The sequence below is a fragment of the Tachypleus tridentatus genome, chromosome 11 (assembly GCF_004210375.1).
Source record: "Tachypleus tridentatus isolate NWPU-2018 chromosome 11, ASM421037v1, whole genome shotgun sequence".
In the NCBI taxonomy this organism is placed as follows: domain Eukaryota; kingdom Metazoa; phylum Arthropoda; class Merostomata; order Xiphosura; family Limulidae; genus Tachypleus; species Tachypleus tridentatus.
Window position 1 is genome coordinate 84,584,409 of NC_134835.1, and position 12,970 is coordinate 84,597,378.

Sequence of the window (12,970 nt, forward strand, 5' to 3'; positions counted from 1 at the left end):
AATATCTTTCTTCTCCTAATTTGTAGCTAAAATGTTTTGCAGCCAAGTTTCTCATGGACTTTATCAAATAAATAAAGTGACATTTGGTAAAGTAAAATGGACTCAAAACTTCATAGATATTAGAGCCACAGCTTATAATAATTTCAAGAATCTATAAATATAAAGCACAAAAAAAATTGTGTATGTTCATTTGTTCGTCTGTTATCTAACTACTCCTAAGTCTCTGGGCTCAACCAAACTTTGTTGGATGATAGTTTGGAATGAGTTGCATGTTAATGCTATTCATAAACCCTTTCATCCCTCATTTTTTATCTTTTTTGCATGTATTACCTTTAACATAAGTTAACGTCAGCTAATTCATAGATGGTACCATGTCCTTACAACGAAAAAAAAAACTTTATTTTTTTGTTTATAAAACAACACACAAACACTGTTGGAAAGAGAACACAGAAACGTTTTATAGATCTTAAAGTGTGCAAGCTCTCTTTATAGAGGAATGCAATGAAAGAAAGTGGTCGCCACTATTGCAACAATACATAAAATCAGATGAAATTTCTTATCTATCAACCACCATAAGGTTGATATGAAGAGCCGTTTATTGAGTCATACCCACTTTCTACTTTGACCTGTGCCATTTCAACTTCAGTCCGTAAGACATTCCTGCATCCAACGACCGTCAACTAATTAATCACATGAAAGAGTTGGGTGTTGAAAGTGGGTAACAGAAAGCACTCCCTTTGCCACTAGTTTATCTGCTACCTCTTTCTACAAAGTCACCCTGACTACTGCACAATGTATACTATGTTTTAAGCATATACGTATTGCGTTCTTAAAACCTACACAAAACTTTTGTGGAGGTTCTAATGAATAGTTTAATAATATTTTGTGTTATAAAATACACACATTGGGTGGAAATTAAGATTTTTGTGTATCATAGCATCCATTCTCAAATTTTTAAAGCTCATAACTCTGATAACTTTCGGATATGTTTTAACACATTAAGCGGAAAAGTTTGGTCTACAAGGGTAAAGTAAATGACGTTATTTTAACCAGTTTAATTGGGAATTAGTAACGTATTGAATCTCACATGACTAAGCAAAAGTAATCTTCAATGTGTGAAACATCATTCGATACGTTACTTTTAGTGCATTTTAATGAAGTATTTTGAAATACATAATAACACCAGTTGTACTAAGAAGTTTCATGAAGAAATATAGTGTATTAAATATGTTTTTACTCTGGTCGTAAAGCAAATCGACCGTATTGTAATGAGAAGTGAATGACTTGTAAGTAGTATATGATTGTCTATTCTAACCTAGTAAGTTAAAGTTATAACTACGAAACTAATAATAGAAATAGGATTAGGGCAAAATTGAATTTATTTATAAAGCAATATGCAAATGAGCAAGCTCTTATCTCATTATTAATATTTTGTTACTATTCGACTACAAAGAATGCATTTGTACACTTCATTATGGCAATTACATATAAAAAATTAAATAGCGTGTTTCAATACATCAAACACAATACATTCAAATACAGAAATAATATACAATAAGTAATTGCTATACACTATACAGTACGTCTTAAAATTTCATTATGCAGTGGAATAATGAATAGGAATTCTCCTAGGTTAGGCTCTTTCTGAGAAGACAAAACAGTACAATAATGATACGAAAACAGGTAAAAAAATATTTTATTTACACTTCTGTATTTTTGGCCCGTTTTCTGAAATTTCCAAGAAAAGGTCAGAAAATGAATAAAACCATTAAATATATTTTCTCGGTTCACTTAAATCAGTATTTTGATATCAAAAAAGCTATCTTTATATATATATGTATATATTTAATATCAAAAATTAATTTTTAAGTATATTAAACATTTCGATATGAAACACCAGATTCATTGTGTTTATAATAACAATAAAGTAATAAAAAAGCTATAAACAAAGGCGTACAACTTATTCATAAAATTTAGTGTATTATAAACGAGCGTTAATATATTTACATAAGAAACAGACATTTTCTTAACATTATAAATAATGAACATTCTTCAAGGAATATTACATATTACAGTGTTAAATAATATACTCATTTTACAATATAATCTTGAAGAGGCCTTTAAAATACCTGGGTTTTATTTTTCCATTTGTATTTTTAACTTAGTAATTTAGATCAGTGTATGCAAAGTTTTTATATTAATAATACTTTTATTAATAACTAATTAAATACCAATTTGAAATCAACATTATTTATAAACTAAGAGAATACTCACTTTTCTTGCGATACTGAAATGTAAAATAAATACTGAAAAATAATACATATGATTTGGATCTGTAATATGTATTTAATGAGTCTTTCTTTTGTTTTTTATTTATTTTTCAATTAATGTTAATTGGTACGTTAATATACCCTACACCACACTGAGAAAGGCGACTTGTTCATCATATGTATCAACTTTCGAACTTTTATCTAGTTATTAATTTATACATTTTTAACATTAAAGAGCTAGAGTCACAATTAGTGAACTCTTATCTCGCTATAACAAACATTTTAGATAAATAGTTAAACATTTTAAGATAGATACTTTATTAGGCTTAAGATGAAGAACTCTGGTTATGAATTACTTCTAAAGATCATTGAATAAAGAGCTTCTTTATCATTGGTGTTCTTAAGAGTGAGTAGATGTGTATAGTTAAGTATCATATCTAAATAAACATTACTTTACCACACTTCATAATGTATCATGTAGTCTACAGCTTAATATAAATCTTATAAATAAACTAGCTGTATATTCTTCGTGTTATTCTAACCGTTAGAAACCAAAAGTAAAGTGCAGGGAAGTGCAATTTATCATGATGTATTTGAAATACATAGTTAGACACACACCAGTAGAGTATACTCTATATTAATCATGATATCATATACCTCAAAGAAAATTGTATTGTAATTAATCAAATTTAGTAATTTGTCAGCTATTAAGAACATGTCATATGTGGGTGTGTATATATGTCTCATTCATTCTGCAGTTTAACTGATTCCCCTTTACCTTGATTCTGATCAAATGTTTCTAGCAACTGTATTTATTATTTTAATTTCAGTAAGCGCTTATAGGTCGTATCTAAACTTGTAGTAATGTACAAAACATTCTTAATTTGCTTTCCTTATTTTTGGTGGTTATACCACTTGTACTTAGTGTGTTTGATCAAAATATGGATAGGGTTGGGAAAATCAATAACACGGATAAAATGAGACTAAAATTATGAGGTTCTTAAAATCAGAGGAGAATATTCACAATTATTAATGAAAATAATAATTTAAGTTTAGTAAACTTTTTCTTTTAAGTTAATTTTTAGAAATTGCATACATTTATTGCAGAGATGTAAGGTAATACTAATAGAAGTAGTATTCAGTTAGAACGAAATCGAAAGTCTTAAAATAAGACTTAGACATATCTTAATTAAAATCCAAAGTACTAGATATAAATTATGCTCTTTGCAAAGATCATAGAATACTAGCAAAGCAATAGTATTTTTTATCTTAGTACTATGTAATATTTATGTTTCTGCTTTAAAGTGTAATGTATTCATTTATGGTAGCTAAATGTTTTGTTACTGAATATAGCGGTTTGGTTATAGATTCAAATACTAAGTAAAATATAAACAACTGAAATGAATGATTTGTTATTGTTAACTAAACACATTACATTCATCTTTAATTTAAATGGTTAGTTTGCGATGAATAAATTAATTTAGTAAATAAATTTAAATTATTATAGTTCAAGGGCTAACACCAGTTCATTAAATTGTCATATACAACTGTTACTTAATAATATATTGATACTTATTTGCAATTCGCATAGAAATGATGAACTTTTGGTTAAAACGTTTAGCACTTAGTCTATTTTTGTAGCTAACAACATGTCATCTGCTTTAACTAAATACAAAAAATATCAGTTGGTTCAATGAAAAAAATAAAAACAATCGGAACAAACTGATAATTGGAAATTGTGAGAAACGTTACCTTAAGGATTTTATTTTCTAATAATATGTTTAACTCGTACTATAATTTGAAAATTTTGAAACTTGCAGTTCTCTTCACGCATAATTCGAAAACAGTAGAATAACGACTTATTTTTCTTTGCAATTACGAGTCATTCATTAGTATTGACATAAGATGGCAGCACTAACACCACGAGTGAAACTGAAAAGCGGCAATTTTGTAATCGTAAAGGGCTGATTTCTTTTCCTGTAGAACTAGTAGTAGCAGTACCCGCGTGTAGTTCTTTTCCTCGAAATGTTGACATGCCAAAACCATTGAAATAGGATAATAATACTTTGATTCTCTTGTTGATTCATTGCGTTTAAGTGACGTAGTAAAGCCATATTACAAGTTCTCTCGTGGTTCGTCTAAAAATTATACCAATTTTATGCATATATTTGGGAGAAATGACGTAAAACATTAGGACTACAAGTAATACCAGGAAAAGATGGCAAAAACTTTTAAATCAGCCAGTGATAACGACATTCTAACTCTTGCAGATTTTGTTGTATTCGAAGTAAACTCATTATTTTAAATAGGTTTACAGTCTTGTTTAAAAAAAGTCAATTCAAAGCAATGCCACAGCTTATGTTTTATTCCAAAGTTAATGTCTTGTTCGTTAAGAAGTACTTTTTAAACAATGGTCTTTGAAATTAAAAAGAAGGAGACTGAAGCTACTGTCAGTTAATACTGCTAACAATGACTATATAGGTTAGTATAGGTGCACAGTAACGTTATACTGAGAAATGTTAATCCTCGAATCGCCAAATTTTAAGCTTGTTAACATCAATGTAATATAATTGAAATGTAATTTACAATGTATTATCTTATATACAGTTTTAGCATTTTTAAAATCCCATTTCATCAGTTAAAGAGCTAATAACAGCTATGTAAGTTTCCTTGTAAACGAAAATGAAGATGCGTGATTATGTTGATGGAGAGTTCTGACCTAAAACAAAGTTTAAAGTAAGACTACCATAAAATATTCACCTTCTCCCTTTGTGCTTGTGATTAAAAAGAAAATTAAAGTTACAACCTCCTTCATTAAGAGAGACACAAGAGAAACGATACTGTAACTTCTCTATTAGCTAAATATTACAAGTGAAGTTTTGAAACTCCACTTAGACTACCAATCAGTGATGCTGTTATAATAAGTTAACACAAATGGCTGGCTCTTAATAGGTTCATGCATATAGTTCATTGGTTAATATATCTTCTGGGCATAATGTAGGAAGCAATATTAACTAATAGTTTGGCATACCAATGAATACCTTTTTCATAACTTTGGACTTCCCTTTGAAGAGACGAATTAGCAGGCAGCATGTCGAGTCTCTGGAGTAAATGTAGTGTAAAGTCTTTAACATTCTCTATGAACCTTAGAGGAGCAAAAGACAAGTGAGCCAAATATTGGTAGTTTAAAACAGCGTAACAAGACACCACAACATCATCCACAATCAAATTTCCTTCGTGAGTAAGAGGAGCAACTATTCCCACCTTCAGATTTACACTGATTGTCTTCACCCTCTGTAAGTGCACTTGAGGTTTTGCTGGTTCCAAGACCGAATTGTTGGAGTATACATAAATATAGTTTCCCGCCTGTACATTCTTTGCAAGAGTAGCTTTCATAGTTTTCCTTTCAGATATCGAAGAATTACAAGTGGCCATGAAAATAAGATGGTTAGGAGTCAAGGTTATTCGAATGCCTGATTCCGTTTCGATTATGGTGAATTGTTGACGAGAGTCAATGTCACGATCCAGGAACAGTAGAACTTCAGTAAACACTAATTTTGAATCTCTGTCGACTGCTGCAACCTCGTCTCCAATCCTAATCTCAGAAAGTTTTTTTGGTCCTTCTTTAGTCCTAACGATTCCATTACTATGAAAACATCCACCAGATTTGGCGGCCTCAGACGACTCTACAAAAGAGAGAAAGAAAAATAAAAAATAAAACAGATCATATATCAATCCTCATCCCCCTTTTCCTCCTCCCCTCTCCCACGCTAGTTACACAGACAGATAACTTTTAACTGGACAATTGTTGCTCACAGCAGTGACACGCTGACAAATTTTATGTCCTTTCGAGTTGATAAATGGTATACTGTCGCAGCAATGGTCTAATCGGACCAGTTACGTTGGTCGTGAATCCCCATCATCAATGGTTATCTGGCCCGTTAGGTATATTTTACCTCAAGCATTTTCCCACGTTCAAAAGACTTAAAATTTGCAACACATTTCTAGCCTCCCTTCCCAAATTCCCGCTTCTAGATCACTGATTACTTTTCAGAGAAAGTTTCAGTTTACGATGAAGAAATTGCTCTTGTCTTTCAGTCTTTTAAGCTATATATTGCAGCTATCCAACATTTGCAACATGTAATTCTTAGAAAATTGCAAAATTGCACTGCTAGTCAAGGCTGATGCACAGATTATCACAATGTGAAATAGCCTAAACTATTTCGATACCTCAGCTAAAAGTCTTAAGTCACAGTTATTTTCATGCATCATGTCAGACGGAAAAAAAAAAACGACAAACAAAATCGACACTACTCCAAACAAAGGAAAAGGTATAATTTACAAAAGTCTTAGAATTTGCAATACTTTCTAGCTTTCCTTCCCAAGTTCCCGTTCCTAGATCACTGATTAGTTTTCTGTAGTTCAGTTGTCGTTGACGTACTTTTATGAAACGTTTGTTGCAAGCTTAAAATTTTCATTGAAAAACCTAAAATCATAGGTGAAATCCTATACCGTCATGAAAGCATATTTCGTAAACAGAGGGCTTAATTATGCATGCATAGTGCGTAAAATTTAGCTGCTCAATCATAATAGATTTTCGTTCTAAAATATTGATGTATATTCTGGACATGCTACAAATAGGCGTAAATATTTTTGATTTTAAACTAATTTTTCCAAAACCGGAAATAAAGTTGCTGAAGGAATTTCAAGTAGAATTTTTGAAATGTTTTGTTTATTGTCAAGCTAAGTTCTGAGTTACTTAAAGTTTCGATTTATTTTTATTTAGAAAAATTATTGAGTTTTCTATGATCAAGTTACAGTTACTTGTTTCATTTTATTACATACGCGAAATAATCAAATCTGACAATCGTGTAAGTAATCAGCAAAAACGTTTATTTAGTTTGACTTTTATAATTTGTTTACTCTTATGTTGCTTGACAACATATTGTTTCTCTAATCAACAAAATAAGTAACTAGTAATTGTAAACCTATTGTTATGGGTTCACACGTTGTTGTATCAAACTTAACTTAATAAAAGCAGTATGTGATTTTTCCAGAAAGGAGAAGCCATAAAAGTTAGCATACATTAAACTGGATAGAATAGTTCGATTACTGTCTGTAGATTAAGATTTTAGTAAGGGGAGTACATTAAACTGTGTTTATATGTATTTGAAACAAAATACGTTGTGGGGAAGTGAAAAACTTATACGTATATTGAGTTTGTTCGTTTGAAGCTAAGTACAAAGCTACCCAATGGGTTATCTTTGTTCTGTCCACCACGGGTATCGAAACCTGGTTTCTAGCATTGCCAGTCGGTAAACATGTCGCTGTGTCACTGAGGAGTAAATGTAGTGAGTGTTGATATAATATCTCTAACGTGAAAACGTAGTGTGGGATCATCTAGCCTAGAGCCAAGTGCATATACAAGTGTCATGATGAAAGTAAAAGTATCGATTTAATTTTAAACTTAAGTCGTTTCCGAACTAAACTATTTTTTGTTACATTAGTAATGTTTTAATATAAAAAACAAACCTAAATTAAAACATTAAGAATTTTTTCCAGTTTCTTTGTCTATACTTTTCATTTTATACTTTAGTACATATAATAATATCAATATTTGGTTATACTTTTGTTACTAAGCAACGTGTGTAACGGATTTACCGTTAAAAGTTTGCTTTAATAGCTACATTTGTTTCAGTATAATTTTTTAGGCGTATGATGTTTATTGTTGGATTTATATTAGGCAAATCCTGTCTGTTTTCTAAATTTGTAGAAGGTTCTCGAGAGCAAGAATCAACAATATATAGTTTACGTGTCTTCGAACATTGTTTAACGTTTGAGAATCTCGCTTTAAACTATGTAATACAGCGCGCCAAGAGACAATTATAATTATTTTGTTAGCTACAATCACTATATCATGTCTCGGAAACTATAGTTGTGATTAACGCTTATTAATCGGAAAACTACAGAATTTGACTAGGAACGTTAAAAGATTTCGAACATTATAAACTGTTCAACTTCAGAGAATTAATTACGAGGACATTAAATATCTTTGTCAAAAAAAGTCAGCTTGTAAGCAGTATGAGGCCAGTCAAGAATAAAGAGCTTAAGCAAAGTGTTACAATATCAACTCAGAAGTTAATTCGCTAGTCGTTGACATGACCCGTCGATAAAATATTCAGTTCCAGACCAGATATAAGACTGAGTTATTGTTTGTAAATTTGTAAAATTATTGCATATAAATCATTATTTGTAATAACCAGTGGCAGTAACCATTATTATAAATTGTATTGTTGTTTGTATATTAAAGTATATTTGTTTTGAAAAAAAAAATTGTGTATATCAACATGTAATTACCTTCTAAGTTAAAATTCATAGTTACTTGAAATTATAGTACATAACGTACGTAAAATAATAATTGGAGACTTGTCCGAGATAAAGTATAATACGTAACATGTGACATAAAAGCCATTGTTGTAACATAGTGTTTTCTGGCTTTTCTATGTATTAGAAGTTGTGTAATCTAACTGATGTTCACCAGTAATTATTCTATGAACACGCTGAAAATTTATTTCATAAATGATCTTAATTTTAATAGGCTCACAAAATAATTTACCAATGTTTGACTGGTTGGAATATTATAATTATACTCTCTAGCAATTCTTAAAAATTACTGAATGTCGAGTAAACATTCGAACAGTGTAAATTTGTTTATTTAATCTGACGAAGAGCTCCTAAAACTTGTTACTCTTCGCGTTCGGAAGTTCCTGAATAATACATTCCCAGACAGATGAACTGGTAAAGAGAACCAGTACGATGGCTCCCACATTCCCCCGACGTAAACCCGTTGGATTTTTCCTTAGGGTGTGTGTGTGAAAGATTCGACACATGTGTGTAATGTCGTGGGACTTCGTCACTGAATAATCGATGCACTATGAAATGTGACTTCCGAGATAGTGAACACCGAGAGGGAGCTAGAGAAAACTGAACATTCATCGAGCAATAAAAGGTGCACACGTGGAAGGATATTAAGATAAGGAAAAACAAAAACACCTTATGGATTCTTTGTTATGTAAAATAAAACTGGGGTATTCTCTCTGTAATGTTTTCCAAGTTATTAGTTTTAAAATTGGGTCAGATAATTTATAGACACCCTGTAGAATGCTGTGTGAAAAATATAATAGGTCTGATACTAATATCTAATAACAATAAATTAATTATAAATCTAGTTTGATATAGGAGATATTTTACAAAAGATAAATAAGGTATTGTTATTATTAGATACCACACGCTCCCTGCTATTACAGCGGTATGTCTACGAATTTACAACGCTAAAATCAGTGGTTCGATTCCCCTCGGTGGGCTCAGCAGATAGCCTGATGTGGCTTTGCTATAAGAAAACACACACACAAATACTACACTAAACTGTGTTTATATATATTTGAAACAAAATCCACGAATAGAAACTGACACAAGTTGTGTTATTTAATCAATTTAAGTTAGTAATATGTCTATTTGTTATTATATTTTAATTTGTTAAAGCACTGAAAATTTCACAAACAGCATTTAGTTCCAATCCTTAGTTATAACTTATGGCGCAAGTTTTGGCCCTTGCGTAAACATGATCAATTTTTGAATAATACGGAGTTTTAAAATTAAATTTATTGTCATTACGTTGTTTGGTACCTTGTCTGTTTTCGAATTTCGCGCCAAGCTACACGAGGGCTATCTACGCTAGCTTTTCTAATTTAGCAGTGTAAGACTAGAGGGAAGGTGGCTAGTCATCATCACCCACTGCCACCTCTTGGGCTACTCTTTTTACCAACAAATAGTGAGATTGAACGTCACATTATAACGCCCCCACGGCTGAAAGGGCGAGCATTTTTGGTGCGACGGGAATTCGAATCCGCGACCCTCAGATTACTAGTGGGGCCCGCTGATTTCAATGAATAAACAACTAATTAATAAAGTTAAAGTTTGTTACTAATAATATCAAGCTGATAAAAGTGGGTTTTACTTTGTTGTGTAAAATCCATGAATGGTACTGAATAATAGTTTTGTTTTTACACACACACACACACACACACACACACACAGAAATATATATATAATGTAAAACTAACCAGAAACCTTTTCATTTTATTAATATCAAACTAATGGTTACGAATTATGTATATGACAATATTATTAAGTATAGAATATTGCAGGCGACAACATTCTAAGATGCTTATATATAATTGAACTATATCATTTTTGTCTTAATATATAAAACTTATAGTAAAAATATTTTAGTGTAACAAAAACGTTGCTGATATACTGTATATAATACTTACATTGTGTAGGTATGAGTTGAAATTTACCTAGTAGATGTTTTCATGAATGATTTAATTTGAAATGTTGATTATAAGGTTCAAAAATAGTATAAAAATACTTTCGCTTAAACAAATAAACCCACATGTTCATCCATCACGTGTCTTTAGAGAATCATATTTAAAACATATTTTTCTATTTATTACTATTAAAGCAAACATTTGTGAAAAGCAACTAGGACTTGTGAGATTTTACGTTTCTTGCCTGAAACTGCTTATTATTAGAAGTTCACTTTTCTCGTCACTTTGTAAGTTCATTACGTTTTTTGTTTCATAAACAAATGGTTTATCACATAATAACGTAATATTTTTTAACCTTAAAAAAACCATTTTGTTGTCCCACCTGACTTAACAGAACAGTGAATGTGGGAACGTGATTCATAGTAGACCCAGTCAAAGCCTGCTTCAACTGCCAGTCGAGCCAACATGCCGTACTTCGACCTATCACGATCACTAGTCGTGATGTCCACTGCTCTTCCTTCGTAGTGGAGAGACTCTACAGCATGATGTAGCTCTTCGTCCCATCCTTCTGTTACTCGCAGCCTGACTCCTGGCCATTGGTTCATTACTGAGATGGCTAAGGTGTCCAGTTTTTCTTTGCACCGCTACAGAAAAGTAATGTGTCTCGGTAATGTATAACAATAACAAAAAATCAAATCAATTGCACATTTGCACCTAACACATTCACTCTTTCCATTATACAAGTTTTTACTTGTCCTTTAACTTCACACTAGAAAGTAGAATACATATTTTGGTAATCAATCATTTAATAGCATATTGATACATTAGGTTGAGGAATAATTCGTGAGCGTTTTTAAATAATTTCATTCAAGCATTACATGCAAGACTATACAATACTTCAATGCATGAATACATTACACCCAAAACATTTATTATGATACTTTATTTCATGTAATACCTAGGTATATAGTATGCATTGTTTTAAACGAAATTGCAAGAAATTAAATGCGAAAAGCAGATGGTGTCGAAAATGCTCGATTTTGTCCACTTGACATTCCATTTAATGAGCTGAAAATGAAAGCAAAAATTAAAGATATATGAAAATCAAACACACCATCTATTAGAGCAAAAAATTATCTACTAAATGACATGAAATATTTTGCAAAAGCGTTTCATTTATCAATATATTTGTTTAACTTGAAAAAACGCTCACGAATTATTCCTCAACCCAATAGATAAACACGTGCATATGCGGTTTATTCACAGATAATTTCGTTACGATCAGAGAAAGACATTTACAATACATTGAAGTGTTACTTTGATAGAAGAGGATGTGACGTCACTGTTATTAAACAACACAAAAGTCAAAGAATGTTCTACTATAAGTGTCATATTGCTAGAGTTTTATATAAATTTACTAATACAATAAACTGGATTGAGCGTTCGAAATATGAGATACAGATAATAAACTTATTGGTTGGTCAGGACAAGGATTTGGGAACATTAACTTGTTTCATCCTACTTTCATCCTACATATTGAAAATGGACATTGGAACCAAAGTCAGAACGTTACCCCTACATTCTAAGCATGCAGAATTAATCGATTTGACACAAGTTACCTAACAATAGTTATTTTTGAATTACAAAATGACTATACAAACACTTGCATGTTTAACTAAGAAAGCATTTTTACGAAATATACATTTCAACTTTCTGGTTTGTATTCTTCAACTGAAAGCTAACATTTATTCTGTTTTCTCAGACAGTGATACTGTTATCATCTTTTAAATTAAAAAGCATGTGAAAGGTTAGTGTTAGGCTTATCCAAACAGTCTTCATCGAGATTTCGGAGAAAGAAGAAATATTCAACATTCTATAGAGCTAGACAAATATCCTGGGTGGTCGAGAACAACAGGAGAATTGTGAACTGTTTCAAACGACATTGTTATTGTAGGATATATTTATTGACTTTTATAAATTAGTATAATTTCTTAATTTTCATACAACTTTTCAACTACAAATTTCTGTTGTCGCAAAATGATTTAAAAAGTGTATTTAACGCTTGTCTTCTTAAACGTATGCATCTTTAAGAGAACAAAGTTATTTAGATACATGATAGAATGTTATTTGCAAACCAATTATGAAGGTAAATGTTTAAGATTACACAGACGTTTTGCGAATAAGAGACACTTTTTGGGACATATGTACACTACAACAAAAATTCATATTCGAGATGAGAAATATCTCTGTTATCAACTTCTAAACACTAGATAAGGCATATGGGTCGATAACACATTAACAAGCTGATGACATTATTCCCTGAGGAAATTACATCGCAATAAACTTGTATAACCCTTGACAGAAAATACG

At 31.1% G+C, this 12,970-nt stretch overlaps 1 protein-coding gene across 1 annotated transcript in view; it reads right to left on the bottom strand.

Annotated features, from left to right (window-relative positions):
* Positions 1-523: 523 nt before the first annotated feature.
* Positions 524-12,970, bottom strand: part of LOC143232651 (sonic hedgehog protein-like) — a 63,064-nt gene continuing 50,617 nt past the window's right edge. Inside the window, exons 2-3 of the mRNA XM_076468311.1 lie at positions 10,983-11,244; positions 524-5,956 (exon numbers count right to left, since the gene is read on the bottom strand). Of these exons, the coding sequence (XP_076324426.1) occupies positions 5,238-5,956; positions 10,983-11,244 (981 nt within the window). The 3' untranslated portion in view covers positions 524-5,237. The remainder of the gene's footprint in view (positions 5,957-10,982; positions 11,245-12,970) is intronic.